The sequence below is a fragment of the Pavona decussata genome, unplaced genomic scaffold, assembly GCF_977016875.1.
Source record: "Pavona decussata unplaced genomic scaffold, jaPavDecu1.1 SCAFFOLD_207, whole genome shotgun sequence".
NCBI lineage: Eukaryota > Metazoa > Cnidaria > Anthozoa > Scleractinia > Agariciidae > Pavona > Pavona decussata.
Genome location: NW_028145612.1, coordinates 44,317 through 69,856, shown reverse-complemented (window position 1 = coordinate 69,856; position 25,540 = coordinate 44,317). Strand labels below are relative to the sequence as shown.

The following is a 25,540-nucleotide window of genomic DNA, read 5'->3' as shown; positions in this document are numbered from 1 at the left end:
TTACAGCTGATGTTCATACATTTTGCACGTTATCCATCTTCTGTTAAGACAAGCTAAATCATTTCGTATTTATGCCGAAAATTTTCATCCGGGTGGTTTGCGTAAATGGTTAGCACCCCAGACTAACTTGCGAGGCAGTGGATGAAATCAATTCGTTTTATTTTCACAGCCATTAAACAATACATTACACTACGCACCACAATAGCTTGATTAAGATGCAAGTCAGCTAATGAACTATTTTCCATTTAAACTAACACAAGTAACAATGTATCGCATTGTATTCTACTGTATTCTACTGTTTTACTAATATATAGCTGAACTAGTCCGCGCTGAAAAGGAGCATTCTCATTCTGAGCGGTACGAATTTTCCCATACGGACCGATAAGATGGACAACTGGCGTTAAAACGTACGTTTGATAGGAGGAAAGTGTTTCAATTTTGACAAAAAAACAAACAAACAAACAAACAAACAAAAAACAAACAAAAAAACAAAACAAAAACAAAGCAAAAATGCTTTACAGTGCCGTAAATTTAGTTTATGAAAAAGGAACTGTTCAAACAGTGGCGTGAAGTCTTTACTTTCTTGCCTTTTTTCTCGCACTGTTTGAACATAAACAAGTTTCAGGCGGACTAGACAGCAACAAGAAGTGAAGCCTATATAAAAAAACCTTATCGAGCTAGCTTGTTCGGTCCGTATTGGGAAAATATTGGTCTCGTTCTTTTCTTATTTTTGTAAGTTTATGGACCATAAGCTTGCAAAAAAACAAACAAACAAACAAATTAAAAAAAAAATAACTCGACCAATATTCTCCCAATACGGACCGAACAAGCTAGTTCAATAACCTATATGTATTCTACTGTTGTTTGCTCAGGCGATGAAAGCAACGAAGTTTATAACAAGTGTGATAAGTAACGCCAAATACTCAGGAACAGCTGTGTTACCCATGGAACCAATCACCTGGCAGCCGGATTCCGGTTTGTAAGGTGTCTTGATTACCGGCTTTGGTTCAAGTTTATTCCCGAGACCCTGCAAGATATGGAAGGTGAATGTTTACACTCTGCGACATTTCCCTCGTTATTTATCTCTAGATGTCGTGACAACGCTCATGAGTGATACAGTAGTACCATTCCATCCTTGCGCAGAAAGCGATTTCGTCAAGCGCTTCTTGCTTGACCATCTCTGAGAAGGACGAGCTGCTCATTACGTATAATCAGGAACCTTATTAGGGATGGCTCCTGGTATAATGGCGATTTAATCGCAACCCGTTTACTTTGAGCTTTAAAGAATTTGATGTAAGAAAGCGTAGTTATGATAAACCGTGTTTCATAAATTCTTGAGGAACTCCAAAGTTGTTTGGGTTGTCTTTAAATTTCACATTTCAGCGAAAGACTTCTTTTCTAAGTAGAAGAAATACTTTTAATTCCCTCTCGTTTATATAATGACTAATTGTTAAAGAATGACTCATGGTTACTGCACAACAAGTAGCTGACTTGCTTTTGATGATGAATATGGATCAACATGTAAAATATGACATTACCGGCATTGGTTTACTGGCACGGGCAATACAGTGTACATAGACCTGATCAGCCTTTTTATAGGCATCCTTCAGTCCTTTGTTCACTGAATCAGTCCAGAAGCTGGGTTTCTTTGTCTCCTCATTATTTCTATAACCAGCACAATAACAAACAAACAATTAATAAACAAGAAAATGCAAATCAACTGGTCTTAAAGTCTTAAAATGATTACAGCGGGGTTGCCAAGATAATCCGATTAACTGTAGCCAAAGACGTTATCGAAGGGTGAACATTTTTTTAACCCCGTTGTTCTAGTTTTTGAACCCATCGTCACTGCCAGTTTGAAATGGAAGCTAGCGTGCGTCTCTCGAACTTCCAAAAACTTTTCGGAACCAAAAAATATTTTTTTGTACACAATGCTCTGAGCTAGAAATTTGATTTTTTATAATTTTGAAAGCTAAACAAAGTTGGCAACTTTATAAGATTAGGAAACACATTGAGATAGTTTGAACAAAAGGCTACCAGCAATCGATGGGAAACGGATTTGAAGAATACCTCTTTGGCCCGAAAACTGTTCAGGGGTATTGAGAAAAGGGCCCCTGATGCATTATGTTTACAACCAGTTTCCAAATAGGACAGTTGGATTCAGTTTAATTGCTTCGTTTTCAGGAGGGGATTTATGAGACACAGTAAACTGCCGGTCACGAGTAGCCTTGGTGTTAGAGCAATCACGTCTCTTAGCGCACTGCCTCAGTAATTAGTTATACGCGGACTGCTTGCGCAATCTCCCGAGCCAGAGGTTCATAATAAAGTGCTTGACAATAATCCAGATCGAATATGAATTTAGAAATGTTGAAAGGCCGTTTCCTTGTTCCCAAGGATGTAGCCTATGCTCATTGACTACCCGGGGTTGGATATGATGACAGTGCACACTTTTCCCGCCAAGACTGGTATAATTTCATTCAAATTCAACCTCGTTATCACGGACACAACACGATCACGAATTCAGAAATGAGCATGTACATACTGCCGGTGTTATTAAACTAAGGTAAAAATTGTGAAGATAAATACTTGACATAATGTTTCGCCCAGTCTTGGATTGCTGGCCATTCAGTTGAAATGCACTTTGTAAAGTTGACTTTGGGATAATACATGAGAAAAGACAAACACATCTCATCGTAGGTGCCAAGACCTCCCTAAAACCAGAAAGAGGAGTAGAAATAACTTTAAAGTTATTTTTTGCCTGGGTAATGTGGGTTGAGACCTGTGTGTTCAGTAGTACGTCAGAATTTAGGCAAAGATTTGGTAAAATTAACTTGAAAAGGCTGACTGAGTGTACAACTTGCATACTAGCCCTATATATCACAGATCGGTCTATTCTTAGATAGCAAAGTTGTAGATTACTAGATTGATAAATTGGTCCGAAAATTAAAATTCCAGTCCGCACGAGAATTATGCAAAACTAGTGGTTAGTTAGCAAGGCTATTGTAGGACTTGGTGACACGAAAATATGGCAGTTGTACGCTCCGGATAATGCCGGGTTCTGGAGCCCGGTTGCATAAAGCATCTTACTGAGATATATGGGACTTTTCTGCAGTCGTTCCCTGCGTTCGGAAGGATTTTCTGTATTGGATTTCTTGACTGAAGGAGGTTTATTGAGGATCGGGAACACAAGAAGAGCGCGCGAGAGAAAATCCGACTGGAGAAAACTCCCACTTACCTTGATGCTATACAACCCGTGGCCCCTGGGGCCCGTTTCTCGAAAGTGCGGGTAACGTACCGGGTCCGATAAGTGTCTTTCGTGATAAGTGTTTCTTAACAGAACTCAATTTTTGTTAGCGTTGAGTACTAAATTTTAAAATCTAATAATTCTATGAAGGCATTGGCCAAGTGCCGTGCCTGTATCGGCGAAAAAACATTTAAAAATATACTTATCGGGCCCGGTAAGTTGCCGGGACTTTCAAGAAACGGGCCCCTGGTGCCGTTCCATGTTAGGATCTAACTTAAAAGTGACTGTAGTTAAAGAATCTAACTTATCAATTTCGAAAATCTGATAAAAAATCAACACAGAATCCAAGAATCAAATAAATGGGAGGCTTAGTATATCGTGATAAGTCCCTTCTCATCGTGCACCCTACTTGTAATCATTGTATTTGAGCGAAAATGATGAGTTTACAGAGTTTATTTCCAGACCATGTCCACTAACCACTACCCTGGACAAAAGGTTGCTGAGAAAGTCACAGTTTGAAATTCCGTCTTCATAATTCTTACTTTGTGAAGTCATTACCCTTCCCACTCTTGTGAGAAAATAATTATTTTTTTGCATTGAAGTAACACAGATGAGATGTTGGCCCAACAAGAAAAAAGTTAAATGAAGGAAGGCAAAGCATGAGAAACAGCTTTTCTACGATTGTGACAGTTTTGTATTAATTCTGCAGATTGCCGTTCTATCTTTATTTCACCTAGTCAGTTACAAAGTTACATAAGCTACACTCAGTGTTAGTGACTTCATTACATGTATCATGTCTAATGGTACATCTCGCGACGAATAAAATTATTGTAATTCAAACTTAAGAGAAGAGCATTCAAGCGCACGGAACACACAGGATAAAACGTGACTACAGTTTTGTTTAAGGACATTGGAAGCTAGTACTCTAACAAGGTAATTTATGTCGTCGTTTGTAAGCTTTTCAGTAACTTACAGTTGTGGGCATGTTTCTATCTTTGGTGTCGTAGACGCAGACATTAATTAAGGAGTCACCCTGTAAACAAACGAAGGAAAACCATATTTGACACATTCTGAGATAAAATGTGCTAATGTAGGATATTCTTTATAACCCCGGGGGTAGCGAGCGCGCGAAAACAGACTGTAAATGTTTTGAACCCAGGATGTCATGTCATAAGTACGTAAATTATGATCATCCAGGTGAATGTAATCCTGAGAAGGACCGTTTGAAGTTTTTTTTCCCTTTTTGGAGCGTTTTCACGCCATCGCGTTTCTAACGTCTAGCCACAGTCATAAACAAGAGCTTTCCGTGGTAAGAAACAAAACCACGCCAAAAATGGAAACATTCTACTTTCGGTTGCCGTCCGTGGCTCACGAACGTCTGTGCTTAAGCTCCCTAATCTGACGTTTCGACAACCTGAGAGGAAGTCATCTTCAGAGTCAAGTAAATTGCGGAACATCAGTAGATGGTATAAATGTCTCTGGTTGTTAACCTGATTGGTCAACGAAGTCGAGATGTTATTGGTCGTTTGTCAGTTAAGCCGTGATGTTTTTGGCTGTGAGGACTGTAAAGTGTGATTGGTGCGTTTTGATCCTTCTTTTGTTAGTCAAAAGTCTGTTGGTCTATTGGTAATAAAATTGTCTATTGTTCGTCTTTTCTGTTGATGCTATCAATTAGTCGTTTGTATGGTGCAGGTAGTTGTAGGCAATGGTTGAGTGGTGTTTTTTCTAGGTTAGTAAACCAGCTTTCCAGGGTGAGCCGTTGCTAGTAATTTGTACCGTAGGTAACGCACTTGGCAGCCGGTTCCAGTCGATTGTGTGGGTCGTTTGTAGTTGGTGTTCAGCAATGTGATTGTTGAAATCACTATTTCTAGTTTCTATTCCCATTTCTGCCGGTCTCACCAATATAAGTGGCCTGGCAATAGCAGCATTTGATCTTGTAAACTGCTTCCCGTCTGTGGCTGGGTTCGTCTCTGTCCTTTACGGGTTCGTCAGTAGTTGTCGCAAAGTAGTGATAGGTTTGTGAGCTGCATGGAGGATGTTGTAGGGCTGTAGGATCCGTGCGATAGTTTCAGAAGTGCTTTTGATGTAAGGTATAGTCGCAGTAGTGACAGGCATGCGTCGTTGTTTGTAGCGTTAGGTTCAGTGTCCTTGTAAGTGTTACGTCTACGAGCACCAAAGAGCTCTCCAGGAACTCGTTTAAAGGCGACTGTGCGTTCCAAGTCGAATTGGAATTTGCAAATGTTGGTTTTTGTGGGCGGAGGAAAACCGGAGTACCCGGAGAAAAACCTTCGGAGCAGGGACGAGAACCAACAACAAACTCAACTCACATATGACGCCGAGTCAGGGAATCGAACCCGGGCCACATTGGTGGGAGGCGAGCGCTCTCACCACTGCGCCATACCTGCTCCCTAGTATAGTCGTTACTTTGTGAGAAGTAGGGTTGTAGGATGATTGGTCTAGTAGTCTGTCAGTATGTGTTGGTTTTCTGTAAACCATACAGTACGCAGTTTGTTGTCGTTATCATGGGTAACTAAGCAAGCTAACCGGAAAAAAGGTATTTTATAATTTTCGTCGATCTCCTAAGTAATCCGTATGTCAGCGCTCTGTGAAAAGCGTGGAGTTTGTCTTTGTGTGCTGGTGTAAAGGTATCGTCTAAGAACCATTACCAGGGTCCAGTTGTTCAAAGCTCGGTTAAACTAATCCTAGATTTACGTGAACTTTGATTCTAGTTTAATGACTTATTATTAAAGGTTCTGCCGAAGATTTTTGAACTTCAGTTTTGAGTTAGGCTTGTCTTTAGCATGAGCTAAATGAGCGAGATGAAAACCTCGGTTAACGTTTAAACGGGGTTAGCGATAATCGGCTTTCGAACAACCGGACTCATAGCGGTAGTGTCTGTTTTACGTTTCTAGGGCTTTTTCCGCGATGTTTTGCATAACAATTTCTGCTACATTAACGGAAACTGGTGAGCCCATAGCTGCTCCGTGTAAGTGCTTATAGTGCTTGCCGTTAATTGTACTGAAAGTAAGTAGAAGTAAGGCAGAGGTTCAGTAAGTCCATTAAGTCATCTGTAGGTAGTGGCAGTTTTGTCGTAGAGTTCTTGATGGCAGTACCAGTGTATTCTCGAGCCAGTTAGGTGAAATATCGGACAAAAAGGACACAAAATAGACAGACATTTCTGGTAGAAATTACAACACAAAGGTTGCCCTTGACACCAATTATGAGGGAGCATTCTTCTACCATTGGCCTTATGTCTTCAGGGCATAAGAAAGGGACATCGTTTGATTCAGATGTGAAAGAGATACCATATCGGTAAAAACTGGCAAGGGATTGAACCGTATTAAATCGTAAAAATATCGCGTGGACGCTTATCACACATTGCGTTCCTTGCGAGGAATAAGAATTCAGGAGCCAGACAGATGCACAAAGATATAATTATTAAATCGTTAAAATGACTGAAAACCCTAAAAGAAACTACCTAGCAGATAAATTCTCGGAACATTTTCGAGGGTTATCAATTTTCAAAGGGGTGGGGTGGGTGCAGGGGAAATGTAGGAGGGGTTTCATGAATTTTGCCAATACTTTGTTTTGATGTAACTAAAATGTCTTACCGAGGCAATGTGGACTTCTTTGTTCAATATATGATATTCCTGTTAATAAAATGAAAATACATGTATACCAGTAGGATTTTAAAATTATTTTTTGGGGAAGTGGAAAATTAAAGTAACGACGTGTTTAAACTATGACCATAGTGTTTGGGGTGGGAAAACTTAAAATGCTCGATTCATGCTCTTGATTTTATTTTAAGAGGAGGGGGAATTAAACACAGCCCTGGTTGCGAGCAAAATTTTAACAACTAATGGAATGCCATAATTGTTAAAAGGTATTGCAGCCTCTTCGAAAGGTTCAAATTCACCTGAAAGTTGAAGTCATAATGGTCATCTCTTGCAATCTCAGGGAGCTCCACGCCATCTCTGATGTGACGGATATAGGTTTTCCTGCCTTAAAACAGAAGGAAGAAGATTGTTTGTTAAACGTTTTTAAAACACCTCTAACCAAACTCGTGACTGCTTCAAAAGAAAGCCCTCCGATAGTGCTTTATCGTACAAATAAAATAGCACATCGTTTAAAAAACATGTTCTTGGTTTTTGTTTTTAATATTTTAAATCCCTTTAGTTATTCCTAATGGCTCGTTAACCAGTTTATGTTCGTTCAAATTAATGTTTACCAGCTAGATGAGTGTGTAACAGCGGTGAAAATATATTGATTCCTCCGTCAGGCAGCGTGGATCCTTTCAGGCCCTTTTTTCCAAGAAGAAGAAACGGTGTCAGTAATAGAGATTGGTAGAAATTAAGAACGCTAGCTGGAACGCTTACCGCACATAATGCTCACGGATACTTATATCTAGTATGCTATCTGTTGGAGTCGAACTCAAATAATTCTGTATTTATTTGAAAACGTTCTTACAGATTTTCCCAATTTCGCCTGCGAATTGTCTAGGTAGGGTAGTTCAAATTCTGAAAGTTTCGTTGTAAAGTGTCTGACTACATTTCGAGATAATCAACGCTACTTAAAATAAAGTGCTTTGTTTGGGTAACAGTCGTTTTGTTTTGTTTTGGTAACAGTCATGGGTTGGAAAGGTGGTGCAGTATGAGGGAGATCGAAGCAAGCCTTCCATGTGAAATATTGATTTGAAAAGATCCACTCCCAGATCAGGAAAACTGTTGCGTGCCTTCTTGAAAACAGCGCCTAGTAACACAAAAAGTATTTTTGCGTGGTTTACGACTGTACGGGGAAAGCAGATCTTAGCAAGGGTTACTGGAATCTACAAAGAAAATTAGTGGTAACCCCTTAATTAAAAAAAAAAGAAAAATCTCTGAAAAATGGGTGGCTACCCCTTATTTTCTTTTTGGATTCCAATAGTCTTTTCTAACATATAATTGTCTCGAACAGTCATAAACTGTGCATGCTTTAAATAGATTTGTACTAGGAAGCAACATCCTCAAATAGCCCACAAAATGTACAATGCGCGAAAGCGAAGCATTTCCAACCAAACCTAATCCAACGATGGGAAGTGGATGGGTCTGTGGACAGCACGGAATAGGAGTTAAACTTGAGGTGACTCGGAGAAACAATACTTAGGGTGCTTTCCATTATATTTGTCAGAACTGTCCGGTCAGACCGATCGATCCGTAAATGGAGTGAACCAATTTGAAGAACTGATTCTTGGAATTCTTCGGCAAATTCTGAGAGTAGTGTGCGCCATTACAAAGCAATTAACAAAAGTGGCATATAAACTTTCGTTCAGATTGGTGTAAAACCGACCGGTCAGTTTTAACAAATGGAAAGTGATCTTATTGTGTATAGGTTATGCGTTTTTTAGTTCAGGTGTACTAGGTAGGTACATCCTGTCCGTTGGATTAATAAAATGCCGTTCATTTGAACTTCTCTCCATCTTTCTGAGGACGATCGTCGAGACGTAGGACCATACAAAATTAATTTACTCTCATTTTAAAATACCTTTCAGAGCTTGCGTGCCCAAATTTTGCAAGCTTAAAAGCGAAAGTATGGAAAAGTTTTAAATTGATGGTTAGTCATGACAACATAAACTAGCATTTTTCTTGTACACACTGCGAGTTGTTAGATTTCCTGTATCATTCAAAATCTCAGAGATACACACATGGTTACACTGTTCGAATAAAATTTCAAAACGCGTTAAAAATATATTTGGCCGTCTCTCGGTAAAGTTAAAAGCGCCAAGCGTTTGTCATCTATTTAATCAGACAGGACAAATTATTTTCCCCTGGCTTTTTCTAAGAAGATTATTATGTATTTCCACAATTTGCGACCGCTTGTTTTGTTACAAAAACTGATGCAGTACATACCTCTCTGGTGCATTCAGCGCTACAGAAGCCATTGATTTCCCAGTCTGTCTGTCTTGGAGGAATCACCATGGAACCAGACACAGATGCCCCGACGTGCAGCACCCCAGCATCGTACTTTCTCAGTTGCTTGGTGTAGTGAAACCGGAGTCCAGAACTGTCAATCATTCCTAAAATGGAAACGCGTTGAAAATATTGAACAGGAATTTTGAACGGAAAACTTGACTCTGGTCATAGCTAAAATTAATTTTCATCGATAGGAGTTGGACATTAAAAACAGCATTAAAGTGTCCAGCCGAATGCTTGTGGTTTGCCCGGAGAGAATGGGAACCGCTGATAATGAATGATAATAAATGCTAATAACATGATCACGTGTTACTCATACCTTCCACGTTCCTGGGATTATCGTAATGTATCTCCAGAATGACGACCTTTGGACTGTCAGCTTTACCAATCGGAAAACCAGCGTGCTCAGGGAAATAGAACGCCTAAAATATCGATATAGCAAATTAAGAACAAATGCCATCAGCAATAGTTAATATCCAGATTGTCAGCTAATTCTGAGAGAGATTTAAAGGTGGTATCTCAACAAACACGCTGATGTGTATAAATCCCCGTTAACTGAAGTCAGAGGAATCATGTATTATTGCCCCCCCTCCCCAACAATTGGGTTTTCCTTCAATTTTACTCTCGGGCCACATCAGCGGGAGGCGAGTGCTCTGAGCACGCCATCCCTGCTCCCTGTACTTACATTTCCACCTATCGCCCACGCAGCAATGGTTGACACTCCAGTACAATCCTTGACCGGAGGAGGCATATTCGATCCATAACAGCGGCCGGTGTAATTTAAATGGTGCTTTGGGAAATCCTCACTGCATTCGTACACTAACATGTGATGGACCACTCCCTCGTGGCCTGCTTGGATAACTGGCTCAAACTAAATGTAAAGAAAAGGAGATGAAGGAAATTCCAACTTGTTGGCATAATAATAGTAATGGTAATGATTTTACGTTTTAATGGTGGCAAGTTGGTTTAATAGCTAGCGAATACAATCTGCACAAGGAACTATAGTAACATAAATGATAAATGCAGCGAGACCGGCCTACTACGGGAATCAAATAAATGTAAAACCCTTCGACAATGCTAATGACATGGGATGATATGTACCTCTTTTATGGCAGGTTTTAATTTGCCGGCCCAGAGTTAGAGAGTTACCATGGCCATTACTAACTCCTTCGAAAAAGGTCGTAGTTTTTACCTCAGTTTTGTTTGACACAGAGTATGCAGAAAATCAAGGATCAGTTACGACTGAGGCGGAATTTTGTTATGCTATGAAGAAAAACGGGAAACGATTTAAAGAAATAGATCTTTAGATTAGATTACATAAGCTATTAAGATACTCTTCGCGTATTGTTACTCCCTGATAGAACATGAATTATACTCAACCCCAGGGCTCGTTCCTTGCACAATCAAGTCAGAAGGATCTGGGCTCAATAATGACCAGCAATGAAAATAAAACAAAGAGGGGGTAACGCATTAACCTATCCAGATGGTGAAACAAAGAACTACATTTTATCCACTGGATTGCAGGATGAATGGACGAGTTAATGGTCACAAAGATTGAAACAGCAGATCTTAGTAGTTTTAGGGAAAAGATGACGTCATACACTAACTGAGGTGAATGTAGAGAATAAAATTGAAGGTAAGGTTTGGATGAAGATAATAGTAAAATGTTTGAGTAGTGTACAGTATACAGTGTTTAAAATGTATCTCACTCATCCCGCGTTAAAAACCAACTTTTGAGGACTATTTCCAGTATTGAGTCGCAAAATGATATCATGTTTAGTATTTTCAATCTGACGTGAATATTTGAGCCGGTGTCAGTCTTTTCATTTGAAATTGAAAAGCTTATTCTGTCGGCACTCATGTCAAGCATGTTTGGCGCTCGAAGTCAGTTGCCGCTGGTAGATTGTGAATTTGAGGCCGACAATCAGTTTACTGGAGATTGAGAGGTACGTGGTGACCTTGTGCGCGCTCTAAGCGCATAAAATGTTCAAAGAACACATAAAATCATACCAGCATAAAACCTCCAAGCCCCAAAAGGCCCAAAAGGTTTGGAGACAAGGGTAAAGGGCGCCCCAGGGGTTAGCGGCATGGGGGTGGGGGGGGGGGGGGTGTCGGTGGTATTAAGAAGGTAATCTTACCATCACAATATGGTGCGTTTCATTGACTTTAGGTATTTCAAATACTGCACACAGGTAGCTGGTTGAGTCTTTTGGGATGGTAGTCTAAAATTAATAAGAATAAGAAAATATTCAAACAGTAAGATATCACAATTTTGTTTTCGCGGTTAGTTCAATCTTTTATTGCCTTCGATAATTGCTTGAGAAAAGGATTGTAAGTATAATACAAAAAGAGAATAGTGTGATTTGGTTAGGTAAAAAAAACTGTTATCTTAAGACACAGGGAAGGGCCAAATGATGGGGGTGGGGTCGGTGGGGTACTCCTTTTTCCTTAATTTCCTCTTGATTTCATGCTCTGTAACCTTCCTGGTAAAAGATATATATGATCTAGCTTGTGTGTGTTTGTTACTGGTTTGTTGTTTATTGTGTTAAAAAATTACCTTGTTATGTCTGATGTTGAACTGTTTAGTATCAGGTGGCAAAGCTGGTTTCTTAGCGCTGCTCAATAGTAACACGCTTCTTGGTCCTCGGTTGGTAGGACTGTGCTGTGGAATGGCATCTTCTGACGAAGGATCGTCAGGGTGATACGCGTAGATTACTTTGGTTGTTCCTTGCTGCAAGAAACAAGTCAATTATTGCTTAATAATTTAACAACAGTGAGTTTAACCCACGTAACTGGCTAACATCGAAGAGTGCTGGCTTAATATTTGAACAGGCGCGGTAAACCTGTGTGCACATTCATATTACGGCTCGCGTACTGTCAGAATTTTGCCAACAAGGAGTAGACTTCCTTTGAAATCCAACAAATCGAAAAAAGGGCCAACTTAAATAAGTTGTAAAAGTGTTATTGAATTGACCCTTTGTTTACACTATGAATCACTGCGGTACTGAAGCACAAAGGAGCACAAGGAAAAGGAAAATCTTTGGCCTTGCGTATGCTCCATACGTTGAACTAAAATCACATCGGCATGCCCTGTAAGTGCTGCTGTTCTCGCGCTTATCGAGTTACTTGTGAAAACCACCAGGCATGCTCTTAGTTCTTAGTTTATTTCTCTCCTTAAGAGTTTTCCCGAATCACAGGAAGTACGCTACAACAGCCATTCAATTTAACATTTATTCCACGAGGATGCTTTGGAAAGCCCCGAGTTGGCTATTATCATTGCATTTCTAAGAAGCACGATTTACTGTTTTGTTAAAAAAAACCCCAAGAAATATTGCTCTGGAAGACGATTCAATGGCCGCTATTTTTCGCGCTTGGTATAGTGGCTTTTTCCTATGTCCTCTAAGCCAATCAAATCTACGGAATTGTATTATCCAATGACCCAGTTTTATGTGGAACATTCATGGATCTATCTGCTTATTTGAAGGTCAGGTGAGAGACCTGGCTTCCACCGCCTCCCTTACAGTCAACCCAGGTCACGCGTGAACAGTATTTCCAAGAATGAAATGAACATTCGAATTTCTCTCTGTAATGTCCGACGTGTGAACGGAATGTTGGACATTTCTCTGGAAATCGTTCCGAAAAAGACGCATTAACTGAAAAAAAGATTCAAAATACTTGGGAAACAATTGTTATTCTTGAAATATTCAATTTTGCAATGTAAAGAAAAATTCATAGCTTTATACCGTCAAAAAGCTAGGGAAATTTATACGGGAACTCTGAAATCTCGTTGGCGATTTTCAAAACTGACATGTAAATTTCAAAACTCCATTCAAATTTCAAAAATATCGTTCACGCGTGACCTGGGTTGACTGTAAAAGCAAATTCCAGACATTCGATCCTCTCGGAACAAAGAGAATGTATAAGTTAAAATGTTAGTCTGGACTTGTTGGAAAGGACACTAGTGTAAACGCGCACTACAAGTTGTTATATATATATACAAAAAAATGTCCGACGCCTACTTTACAGTGTGTCCTGGCCAAGTGACTCAACCAGTTTTGATAAACTCACATGCTTCCACCAATAATTGCCTGTTACAAATCTGGCTAGGAATTTTTGTACTTGCTACTGAGTTTTAAACAATGAGTGAAGATTCAAAATACTTGGGAAACAAATGTTATTCTTGAAATATTAAAGTGCTGCAATGTAAAGAAAAATTCATAGCTTTATATACCGTCAATAAACTAGGGAAATTTCTACGGGAATTCTGAAATCTCGTTTGCGATGTTCATTACTGACATGTAAAGAGAAGCCTGCATGTTACTTTCATTTTAACAACAGCCTTATTAGATTCATGCGCTAATTACACACCTCGATTTTGTTGTCTTGTGGATCGCAGGTGTCAAACTTTCTTTTGAACTTCATGGTGGTTTTACCATTGTCTTCCTTCAGTGAAATCAGCTCATAATCCTGTTGGGTATCTATCGTTGGCATCACGCGACCATCGGCATGTCGATCCTATCAGGAAACGAGTACAAAGCGGTGAAAAGTGTATATTTATGATATGGACTGGCATATGGTTGTGTGACGCTATCTGTTAAAAATCCCTTATCAGTCTTACACTGGAATCTCACTTTTTGCATTGTAAATCAGTCAGCTTGTTGTTTGTTTATTCCCATTTGAAATCATATCAGTACACCTAAAACTTAATCCGCACAAATGTGCGTTAATCAAAACCTTGCAGCCACAGGCTGAATTACGTCTGATTTACAATAAAATATATAAAAATGAACGAATGACAATACCAAGCTAAGAAAAGCTAATATAAAAGGACAAAATATATAAAAAAGAGGAATAATATTACATCATTGCTTTATGGACATAGTGATAGATAAAACTATTGCGACTACGGATGGTGTGGAGGCACCGTGTGGTAAAAGAGTGCTGACTCCTTAAATTGACCTCGCACTCATTCTTGGGAGGCAGTAAGCTACACAGCTTGTGCGAGGGATTAGACAGAATAGAATTAAAGAGCTTATCACATAAGAAATCGCGGCGCTCGTGTAAGGGAACTAGACCAGTCAAAAGAAGCGCCTCATTGTACGAACAATCTGGATACATAATACGCAAAGCTCGCCTTTGACATCTCTGACGCAAAAAATACAGGCGCTTGTTTACTTTCTTTACAACCTCGGATACGTGATTATTCCACGTAAGATCGTAAGATATCTGCAAACCTCACGGCTAAGATCATTGCTTGCTCTACAGACTCTAAATCCTGACCATTAACCTTAATTGGATGATCAAAGTTCTTTCTAGAGTGCCTGAATGTTATACCATTACGCAGTTCCTTACACGTGGTTTCATTTAGTTGGAACTTATCAGCAGAAGCTTGCGTCGCGAGTTCGTCAACCGCTTGTTGGACTTTGCTGACCTCAGACTTCATGACTGTTTCAGAAATAGTGGAGTTTCTTAAAATAACTTACACGATCAAAGGAAATTCTAAAACTGCCTCACTTGTTTCTTACTATAGGTGTCACGTGACATTCATTGGTTGGTGAACTTATAGAACTTGGTTTTTGGAAAAAGGGGAACACCGTGCCTATGTAATTCCACCCTTTAGGTTGTAACTCTCATCTTAAAATAAAAACTGGTGAAATTAGTAGCGAACAACGTTTCGCCGTCCTCCTGACAGTTCAAAAATGTCAGTGTGAAATGTGGTGAAGTATTTATTAACATAAATAAAGATCTAGTTTCTGAAAAAATGTAGTGAAGTATTATGAGCATAAAATTAAGTAAAGTACAAAGATAAAGATAATTTTTTTTTCTATGTGCATGAATAGTTTTGCACGGATAGAGTCAGACTAAAAAAATATCTCAGTTTGTCGCGGAATCTTTGGCGCACTCCGCACTCGCCGGTTCACAAACTGAAGAGGAACGTATCTTCTGTATCTCTGAAATTTTATTCCAACACTCCAACAATCCGACAATCTCCAATATTCAATTTACAGTTCACTATCCTCTATTCGCGATTCACAATTGAACCGTTCTCAATTCGTTCTGACCCGATCTGACCTTACATTCCAATTGTGCTTAGATTTACTTAGTTCTATTATATTTGCGCAACAAGTTCTTTGCACGAGCACAGTAAAATCGCTAGCCTACACTATTGTAATGCTCCTAAATTTAATTCTTTTTACACAAGTATACACGTTCTTTTCCTAATTTAGGTCACATAATTTTCATGTAGTACCTGATTAGCTTCGGACTTTGCCGGTTTACAATTGTGCAATCTGTTTTATCTAACTTAATCTTATTCGCGTTATATTTGACAAATATCTTGTGACATCAGATAAAACCGATCGGAGAATAAACCTTGAGTAAACAAGATTTTATAGAGGTCGTGGGCTGTGGGTGTGCACAAATATCGTGGGTAAAGAATTTTGAACAATTTTTTTATTCTCATTTTTACCTTATACTGCGAGCAGTCTCTTATTTTTCTTTTGCGTCACGGTAAAATTCGATAACGTGCGAGGTTCTTTTGCGTCACAGTAAAATGCGATAACGCGCGAGGTTCTTTTGCGTCATGGTAAAATACGAGGCGAGGAACGAGGGCGGAGCAAGAGCGAAGAAACGGTCTATTTTTACCCACGACACTTAGCTTTTGTCAGAGGTGCTACATGAGCTTAACTCTTGCTACAAAGGCACTTTTGCTTCAGATAATCACGGAACCGTTACTGATTAGAATTAACAAAAACAGATCTGTCTGTTTAGACAAACTATATTCATGTAAAATTCATTGCTTCGCTGGGCTTTCAATATTTTATTCCCACGCTGATAATTCATTCAGCTTTGTTTTCCTCGTATAGCTCCCTGAAATATTCGAGCTGCGAATCAGTACTCAAACACAATTTGTCACGAGAAAAGGCGAACGTCTACTTCAAAAGTTCTGGGATGCTAATACAACGTTAAGGTCACCAAATTAATCAGTTCCGTAGCCATCGACTCATCCGTTCCGTTGCAACAGCAACGCAACGTTCCTTTACAATTTACTTATCGCGGAATTGATACCTTGAAGTAAGCTTTACCGTCCTTCACCCAGCCAATCACAATATCTGCTCCTTTCATCTTTCCCTGTCCGCTGGAGATACCAAACCCGATCCATCCGGTTGTTTTGGCCTCGACTGTGAAGAGAATTTGCTTTTCTGCAACGCTCACATTCCAGTACAGCTTTACATTCTGATCTTCATCCAGAGGAGCAAAGAAAGAATGTTGCAATGCAAGATCGACGGCGTATGCTTGTAGGACAAGAACATGAAGGATCAAAAAGCAGACAGCGGACGAAAACATTATGTAATCTTTTCGGCAGCTTGCGCGCTTTGAAAGCCGATAAACCGAAAAATCACACCCTTGCTTTGTCTTGATTATTAAGTTACTCATTAGCAATTGAAATCTTGCTGTCATTGTTATAAAAATATACGTTACGCATAACTATGCACAATAAACAACAGTCCCCAAAACAGCAAGTACTCCATTTTGAACCCTGAAAGTTGAATTGCCTTCAAGTAGGATAGGGTACAAATTTTTAAAATCCGATCCAGTGTAATGAACCGATCAAATCGAAGCTTCAACATCCTCTCAGGGAACCTCTGGCATTTATGTCTGGGTCAATTCCAAAAGCGATCATCCCCCCCCCCGGGCAAACCCCCGGGCATTTGACTTTTTTAAAAATGCCTGATCAAATTCCCCTCTATATGGGCCGATTTCTAGGTCAAATGCCCCACTGGTTGGGGCTGAAAAGTCATCGTGTTGCGGTTTTTTTTTTGTATTCGCTAGCTCTGTTTATATAAAAATCAACGAAATTCATACATTAATAAATTTAAAACAATTTATTATTAAAGATAATGCATAACATCACATATGAAACTCAACTAACAGTGAGTTTAACGATATATGTACCGATACTCGCTTTTCTTTTATATTAAATGTACATGAAGTTTGCTAATACGTGTGATAACAAGAACAATGATAAAAAACACTATGTTATGAAACCTAGACATGCCAACAAGTCGAGCTTCGAACGCCGAGCAAAGGGAGAACGAAGCTTGAGGGAACTTAGACATACCACTGAAAATGAGAAGCGAAGGGCAATATGTAACCCCGCCATGCCAAAAACAATCTCAGATACATTTGTTGGAACGCTTCTCTGTGGTAGTATTAAATGGCTTACTACATTAAAAACTGTTTGACGCAAAATAGACGCGTAAATTCTGGCTGTGAAGAAAGCATTCCGACAATTTATGCGACCGCTGACCAGCATTTTTTCGACGGGTCAAATGCCCGATGGGTCGGGTTTCTATTCGCGTCAAATGCCCCACTATGTGGAGCCGAACAGGGGTCAAATGCCCGGGGGTTGCCCGGGGGGGGAATGATCGCGCTTGGAATTGACTGATACATTAACTCCTTTGCTTTCCCGGGGGGTGGCGAATTTGAACCCTAGCCTCCAGGCGGTGTGCGTCACCACCCACAAAGGATACATGACATGATATAGTACATTTTCCTTGTGCCCTTTTTCTGGCTTGTTAAACGCACTTTGAGGATGATATTTCAGCGGAAGCTTACAGATCTTGGTGTGAATGGTAATGAGAGGAAGGAAATTGTTGCTAATATATCTTTGGCTCTGAAGTGACGCGAGAGAGGACCAGAGAGGGGTTTGATTGACCTAGCCACCGAGGCTGACTTTGAAAAATATCTGGCAGAATTGGAGCAAGTATGGAACGAGCGTGAAAAGGCCGCCAGACAAACCACTAGACCAGAATTCCATTCATGGTTTGCACGTTACCAAGCCAAAGACATGAAAGAGATGCTTCTCTATTCAGTTAGGCGAGATATGGGTTAAGGATACGATTTCTACTACAATAATGACCCCGAATCAGTGCATCGCAATATTAAGGCAAGGCAAAACTACAAGGCCACCGAAATGCCAACAGTTTTTGAAAACATTCGAAAGGAAAAGGACGCCAATCTCTGTTATGTCGAAGATGCCATAATTGACAACGGACCCTTTGAAATAGCTCCAGGGTTTGAACATTTTAAGGTTGATGAACACTCTTGGACATATGATTGGTCAGAAGAGAAAAGGCAAAAGCATTTAAGGGACTTTCATGAAGCCCTTCCAGTCGTAACCATGGTACCAAGAAGAGGCATTTACAGCCAGCAAAATGAACTGGGACTTGAAGATGGTGGGGAAGGAGGTCAACAAGACCCTGAAGGTGGGGAAGGTCCCCCTGAGAAACGAGGGAAATGCAGCACATTCACTCTCCTTTCCTTTTTGTGAATGTGGGTTATCCTCAGTTTTCTTACCATCATACAACAAAGCTGCGTGCTTGCTTCTTAGCAGCACTAACATCGTGGAAGCTCCATGAGATCATAAAGGTTTTCTTGTTGCAAGTGATACCGGGGCAACTCCTTATTTTGTGGCGGTAAAGAAAAACGGAGTCTGCATTTGTCAGTGCAAAGGTTTTAAAACTGCCTCTCTTTGTTCTCATTCACTTACAGTTGCGGATCACGTTGCCAAACTGAACGAGTACCTTTCCTGGTTTCATTCTCGCGGTAGTCCAAACATCGCTGTAGCAGCGTCTTCGTCCGCACCCAAGAATTCGGGGAAAAAGCCTGGCCAAAAGTCTCGCATTCGGCGAACCGGGGCCATCGCATCACCAAGAAATGATGACAGCTACGCAGATAGGCGTCCCTACGTGGAGACTGCAAATGTCGAAAATGAGCAGCGATACCAACTTAAATGGCTAGACAAGCTTTTCCCACCTCTGGACAAAGTGAATGTACTGACAAAGAATTTGTGTTCAAAGGATTCCAATAAGCTTGCATAGGTTGTGTGCCGCTTAGTAGGGAATGGTTTATGCTCAAATCGGGTTACATTTTTACCCATTGTTACTATTTAGGTTTTAATTTTTCGGGTTTGAGCCTTAATAGATTATCAATCTATGCTCGTCTCATATTTAATAGTGTCTGGGTCAAGATCCTGGGCGGCACACACCTATTCGAAATTTATTGGATTACTCCTCCCCAAGGGGGGGGGGGGGGGCTCCCCAGCATTCCAAAGTTTGGAATAATATATAATGGTTACGTTCCTGTTATTGAAGTTCTAACCTTTCAATTCCTTGTCAGTTAATGAATTAAAAAGTTTATGTTAACTGATACATTTCAAGTTTACATTCCTTGGAACATCAAATCAGCTTAAAATTCCTGTGACTTGCATACGCCGATGTATGTAGACACAATTCAGGACAATTTGACCTGTACAACTAAAGAAAAGTGCTAGCAGCAGCTCGCCAAGCCATGACGTGAAGTAATCTACACCTGTCTTACCAGTCCGTAAACAAACCCATTACCCTTTCATGTTGCAAAACACTTTAAGATAAAACGTCTTAACAATAGGCTTTAAATCGTTCAATTGAGCCGCTCTCTACAGCCCAAAATGTACCAGGCGCTCTTACCGATCGATACGTCGATGTGAAGATTTTTACTCATTTCCTGCAGTACTGCTTCTTCTTTTTTTCCCAAAACTAGGAATGTCTTTTCCTTACTTAGTATGCTTTCTTCAGAAAATAGCTCGGGTTCCCGATGAGAAAAAGAGAAACGAGCCATACCATCGCCATGTTTTCTTTTACTTTCTTAGAAGCCTGGGAATAAGGGTGCCACAGGGTCCCCACAGTCACAAGAGCCTCCTCGAAATAAGGACTAGGATTTCTATGGGAATTAATCGTAAGATTCATAACACGTTGAAAATTCACGTAAACCTTCCATTTAATATACATACCTTACTGAGAAAGACATGTAAAAAAACGTCATTTTTAGCAAGTTTTGATGTTTTATCGATAAACTCCGGTCCTCATACTAATCATATACGTAATTTAGCTTAGGAGGCTGTTGTGAGTCTAGGTGCCCTGTACGCAAATTATAACTGGTGAAAACAATTTACAGTCTGCAGTCTGCGATCTGCAGTCTGTAGTCTGCGATCTGCGGTCTGCAGTCTGCGATCTGCAGTCTGCGATCTGCAGCCTGCAGTCTGCAGTATCTGCGGTCTGCAGTCTGCGGTCTGCAGTCTGCAGTCTGCGATCTGCAGTCTGCGATCTACGGTCTGCAGTCTGCGGTCTGCAATCTGCAGTCTGCAAATGTCATACACCGAAGACTTACAATAGGTAGACTTACAGTCGCACTGAAACTTGAGGCATGAGAGGCACGAGGCATGAGATCGACATGTTTCATGCGGCGCCGCTACGCACAAGGTACAACTTATAATAAAAGCTAGAACAATCTGGGTAAGTCTAAGTTTGACATGTTGTGTTCGTATTTCAATTATGTTCACTGTTTGCGATTTAGGGCGATTCCAGTGAGTTTTTGTGCCATTGCTTTTCTCTCCTATATGATATGCATGTACTGGAATCGGGCTAAATCGCTCCAAAAACTATTTTGGAGAAAGAACAGAAGAGGGAGTTCAGCTAGGGATTTTTTTTATTATTAAAAACTCGTTAGCTTTTCTAAACTGAAGTAGGGATCGTTTTTCCCATACAAATCCTTATAATTTCGCTGTTACGCAAAAATTCACTACTGTTAAGAAACATTTATCGCCAAAGGCACTTACCGGGTCCGGTAAGTTACCGGGGGCCCGTTTCTCGAAAGTCCCGATAATTAACGGGCCCGGAAAGCTGTTGCTGTTTACATTCAAGATCGATGTTTCAATAGTTTTGCAGATAATATGATAAAACTATCAGTTAACAAAACAAAATGGACTGGTTTGTTAGCTACGACCCGCGCTTTTATTCTTTGATTATGATTTGAATATTTGATTTCTGGCCCGAAAAGATACCGGGTCTTTCGAGAAACGGGCCCCGGGACTTTCGAGAAACGGGACCCAGGCCTCTTCTGACTATTTCAAGCTACAATGTAGCCCCGGCCTAATCCTTCGCTTTCATAGTTTTGGTCTTCGGTTTGCGTTTCACGCTGATCAATTATTTACCTCATTAATCTCTTCCAATTGTCTATACCGGTGGGGAGATGCAAGCGATGCAAACGCTCAGTCTCTTCTTGCTCGCAATATTTTTTCATCGCCTGTTATAATCATTCGCACGCATTGCAATCTGAGCGCCTGGAACAGCCTGCTGTTATTTTGCCTCAGCTGCTTTATCTTCCTTTCCCTTTCTCAATACTCTGCCAGACACAAATATAATTTTAATCGATGGAACGGTGGCAAAGATGAAGAATGAAATTCAGATAATCAGTTGACAAAAAGTAAATATAAAACTTTGTTTATTCTTTAAATATCGTCATAAATTCAAGCTTTAATGCTATGAAGATGGCTGTGGCAATATCAATTTAAACCAATTGAAAAGGTCAGCGGTCAGCCATCTCGGAGATCCTCCTATTTCCTCCGTTCTTCTGCAGTTTCCATCCGTTACGTCTTTCAGCCATTACGGTAAAAACCATCTTTTAAACACTAATATGCTTGGATTTTGGGGAGATTCAGGATCTGTAATCAGGAGTAAAAAATCACACGCATTAAATACTTTCCGTAGCCCGCATGTTGGGTAACGGGTAAAGGCAAAATTTGGGCGGCAGGCGGTAAAGCCGCGCGCGGTTTGCGCGGTTCACGGCGACTCTGCCGCCAAAACTACCTATCTTCGTGCGCGGATAACACTGCCAGCTACGCGTTCTCACGGTTCAGCTGGCAAAAGGTTTGTTCATATTTTATATTTTTGCCCTGGAATTAAGGCTTCCTAATCTCACAGCAAACATCACATATTTGTTTCTTATGTACTCGAGCGACAAAGTAAACAAACGAATACGTTTTAGAGTATGCCGCACTGAAGGAACCCGAATCAACTATAACGCGCAGAAATTGAGAGCAAATGAGTCCAACCGTTTAAGTAAAAATGATAATTAATATTCCACTGAGGTAAAAAGTCTTTAAAATTTATTTATACACTGTTGAATTGAACTGCGTGATCTGAGTGACTTTTGCCTTCTGCACAGAAAATGATCAGGGCGAAGCCAGGGAGATTTTCAGGCAATCGTGATAGTCCGTTAGCAGTGTCGAACGCACTTTATATCTGCGATAACTTGTAATAATTATAATAGTTTCCAACCATGTAAATGAAAGACACAGGCAAGTAAAAACTAGCGATATAATGTTCCGACGTTTCGTAAAAAACGAAAAAATGAAAGAGGTGTATAATCAGGTTTAAAATTAAACCAAAATTATGATTAAAATTTTGGATCAAGAGAGGGTTATAGTATTCTTCAAATGACACCACTCCGGTGAGTACAGCAAATGGCTATAACATTACTACAAAGTACTAAAACCGGCAGCAACAATCATAAAACAGCAAAAATCGTAAGAATTATTCAAAAGGCTTTTCCTTCTTGCTTATCCAAATATGAAGTGAGTAGATAATTTTATTTATTTTTACGCTTGGTGTGATGTCTGATGATTTTAGCGGAGCTCCCGCGCGCGCCGCAAGGCGCGCGCGAGCGGAGCCCCATAGCTAAGAGAATTTGGTAAACCCATCACTGCGAGAAATTTTGGTTTGGTTATGACGTCACTTCCGTCCGACCGACCGTACAACGTACGTACGTACGCTCCTCCATGTAAGCAATGTGAAATGAGACACTCAAACCTTGTGCTGCAAATCAGGTTTTTTTCGGCGGGAAAATGCATGGCCAACTGCGCTGCCGGCCGCGTTTATTTGGCAGGAAATTGCATCGCCAGCTGCGTTTGAGAAAAAAAAATAATTTTGAAGACGACGTGTACGACAAAACACAAACTCAATTTATGAATAAGTCTAAAACCATGTAAAGCAAAGAAAGGGAGATAGAAAGAGATCGAGAAAACAGGCGACGAAGAAGCGAAGTTCCACGTCAAAGAAAGCGATTGAGAGCGGTAGCAAACAGGCTAAACATGAGTGACGAACAAAGAGAGAAAGAACAGGAAAGGGTGCCGAAAAAACCCCGTGTTGCGGCACAGGGTTTGAGTGTCTCATTTCACATTGGCTTACATAAGTAAGCGTATGTGCTGTAACCCGGGTTGTTTTTTTGGCGGGAAAATGCATGGCCAACTGCGCTGCCGGCCGCGTTTGTTTGGCGGGAAGTTGCATCGCCAACTGCGTTTGAGAAAAAAACAAAACGAAAAAATAATTTTGAAGACGACAAGATACAAAGTCAATTTTATGTATGTGACCAACAGCAGGAGAAAGAGCAAGGCAACTAGCGGCGGGAGGAACAAATCGACTGGCACATCATCAGAATCTGGAAGTGAAGTCATTTTACTCCGATCCAGCGCCACGAAACGTTGGATTTTTCATCTTGAAGTGAAACATTTCGCTCACTTAACACTGTAAAACGAACGGAAAAATCAGCAATGGAATAAAGGGACTGGTTATTCTCAGAAGAGGCGAGTACATTCATGCAATTTTGTTGACAAAACTTTGCTAGTTTGCTGGTTTGCAAGAAATTGTTTTCTTGCAGTTTTGACACGCCGTTTAACTTATTGCTTAAGCTAATACTGCTAACTTTAGAACAGTATTTTGAGCTCATTTTTTCGGTCCATGTTGATTATTTTCCTTGGAGTTTTATTTTCTGATCTCGTCCAATTTTGCCGTCAAACAGCGGGAGAAAGAGCAAGGCGGATCGCGGCGGGAGAAACACTAGAAATCGATTCTTTTAGCAGCTTTTAGAGGCGGCACTTCATAAACAGCCGCCGAATCTTGAAGATAAATTATTTTACTCTAATCAGTGTCTAATCCGGCGCGATGAAATGAAATTAAGATTCGATGGATTTTTCGTTTTGAAGTGAAACTCAACGTTGTAAACGAACAAAAAAATCAGCAATCGAATAAAAGGACTGATTATTCTCCAAAGAGGCGAGTATATTCATGTGATTTTGTTGACAAAACTTTGCTGTTTTTGCAAGATATTTTTTTCTTGTAGTGTTGACACTGCAACTTGTTTAACCTCAGCGCAGCCTTTTGAGCTCATTTTTCGGTCCATGTTCGTTATTTCCCTTGGAGTTTTATTTTCTAATCTCATTCCATTTTGCTTCATTTAAAAAAAATTGATTCTGAGCTAAAATAGTCAGTCAAACAAACGTCTCCCAACATTGTATCGCTGGCATAAACTACTGACAAGTTTTTCTCGCATATATTTCTGACAATCTTGACAGAGAACAAACAAAAATACTTAAAACAGTAGGATATAACCGCAAAGATTAAGATGTGTGAGTAATTTTCACTGAAAGTCTTTTCAAAGAACGTTAATAGCGAATGTAAAATTAAAGTGTGATTCCATTTTCATCAAAACAAAGTTTACGCAAAACATTCATTCGCCGCTTGTTTTTTGTGAACTTTTCAAAGATCGTTGTTTAGTTTATTTCTGTACTCAGTTATTGCTATGAATCATCACAGTGCTTTTTTCATTTATTACACAAAGATATATTTGAAGTGTGTTTTTTGGTTAGTGTATCCATTTTCTCTTAGGTTTATAGCGTACGGCCTTCTTGATAAGCAAAATTTACTAGACAGTGACAGTGCCGGTAGCGCGCGACGGCTGTTCACAAACCGTTTTGCCTCGATCATCTTAAAAACTAAAAACAATAGTAAAAACAGAAAATATCATTTTGAGCCATTTAAATTCCGCTGTTATAACACAGAGGGCAAAATGTTGCTAAAACTATCAAGGAACTTCGTAAAACAGTCAGTAAAACACTCATCGAAGGCGCAAGCAAACCAATGAACAAATTATTTAATTTTTTCGTAGCGTACAAAACAAACAAAACCGACAAGAACAGTTCCCATTAAACACATGTCATTAAGAGAGAATACAAGTTTAATTCAGGAGCAAACTAACAACGATAAATCAAATGTTAGGCATCAATTAATTGTTCACCTGCGCTGTGAAGCTTCCTACCGCTTGGAAATCACACGAACATAGATCGATACTAAAATAGCAAACGATGGATCCAAAGAAGGAACTTGCGGATTAATTTCTTCCTGCTCCTTCCTCCCATCAACTGAGGACACTCATGCTCGGTTATCGTTCGTTGAAAGCACTTGGACGCCATGACTGATTTCAGTTTCTCAACCAAACAAAGTAAAATCAATCCGATCCAAGTCTTTAGCTTTTGACACAAATAATCTTTTGCTGTTTCTTATGAGAGACGCCAAAATTAACCTTTAGGAATTTCCCTCCTAGCTGCAGCACTTGATTTCCATCTATTTTTGGTACAAAGAACCCGGCTTAAAGAGTCGAACTTCGAAAGAACCTCAAAGAACTTGCTTTT

The 25,540-nt window shown here is 40.0% G+C and overlaps 1 protein-coding gene across 2 annotated transcripts; it reads right to left on the bottom strand.

Annotated features, from left to right (window-relative positions):
* Positions 1 to 142: 142 nt before the first annotated feature.
* LOC146460702 (DBH-like monooxygenase protein 1) lies at positions 143 to 19,850 on the bottom strand. Of its 2 annotated transcripts, none has more exons than XM_085087845.1 (14): positions 16,261 to 16,587; positions 13,561 to 13,707; positions 11,750 to 11,923; positions 11,331 to 11,414; positions 9,878 to 10,063; positions 9,512 to 9,614; positions 9,130 to 9,296; positions 7,473 to 7,545; positions 7,161 to 7,246; positions 6,856 to 6,894; positions 4,218 to 4,277; positions 2,587 to 2,711; positions 1,539 to 1,665; positions 143 to 1,027 (listed from the first exon to the last, which is right to left on the bottom strand). In XM_085087845.1, exons 1-14 carry the CDS (start codon positions 16,537 to 16,539, stop codon positions 869 to 871), a joined length of 1,809 nt encoding a protein of 602 aa, XP_084943971.1. In that variant the 5' UTR covers positions 16,540 to 16,587; the 3' UTR covers positions 143 to 868. The 2 variants fall into 2 exon arrangements, with proteins under 2 accessions (XP_084943971.1, XP_084943972.1); XM_085087846.1 differs by lacking the exon at positions 16,261 to 16,587 and adding an exon at positions 19,704 to 19,850 and having other exon boundaries at positions 765 to 1,027.
* Between the last annotated feature and the right edge of the window lie 5,690 nt (positions 19,851 to 25,540).

Coding starts and splice junctions, on each gene's coding strand:
- LOC146460702 (XM_085087845.1), bottom strand. CDS start 16,539: ATGTTTTCGTCCGCTGTCTGCTTTTTGATCCTTCATGTTCTTGTCCTA. Junction 11,415..11,749: donor TCAACATCAGACATAACAAG/GTAATTTTTTAA, acceptor TATTAATTTTAG/ACTACCATCCCAAAAGACTC. Junction 2,712..4,217: donor ATAGAAACATGCCCACAACT/GTAAGTTACTGA, acceptor TTCTGGTTTTAG/GGAGGTCTTGGCACCTACGA.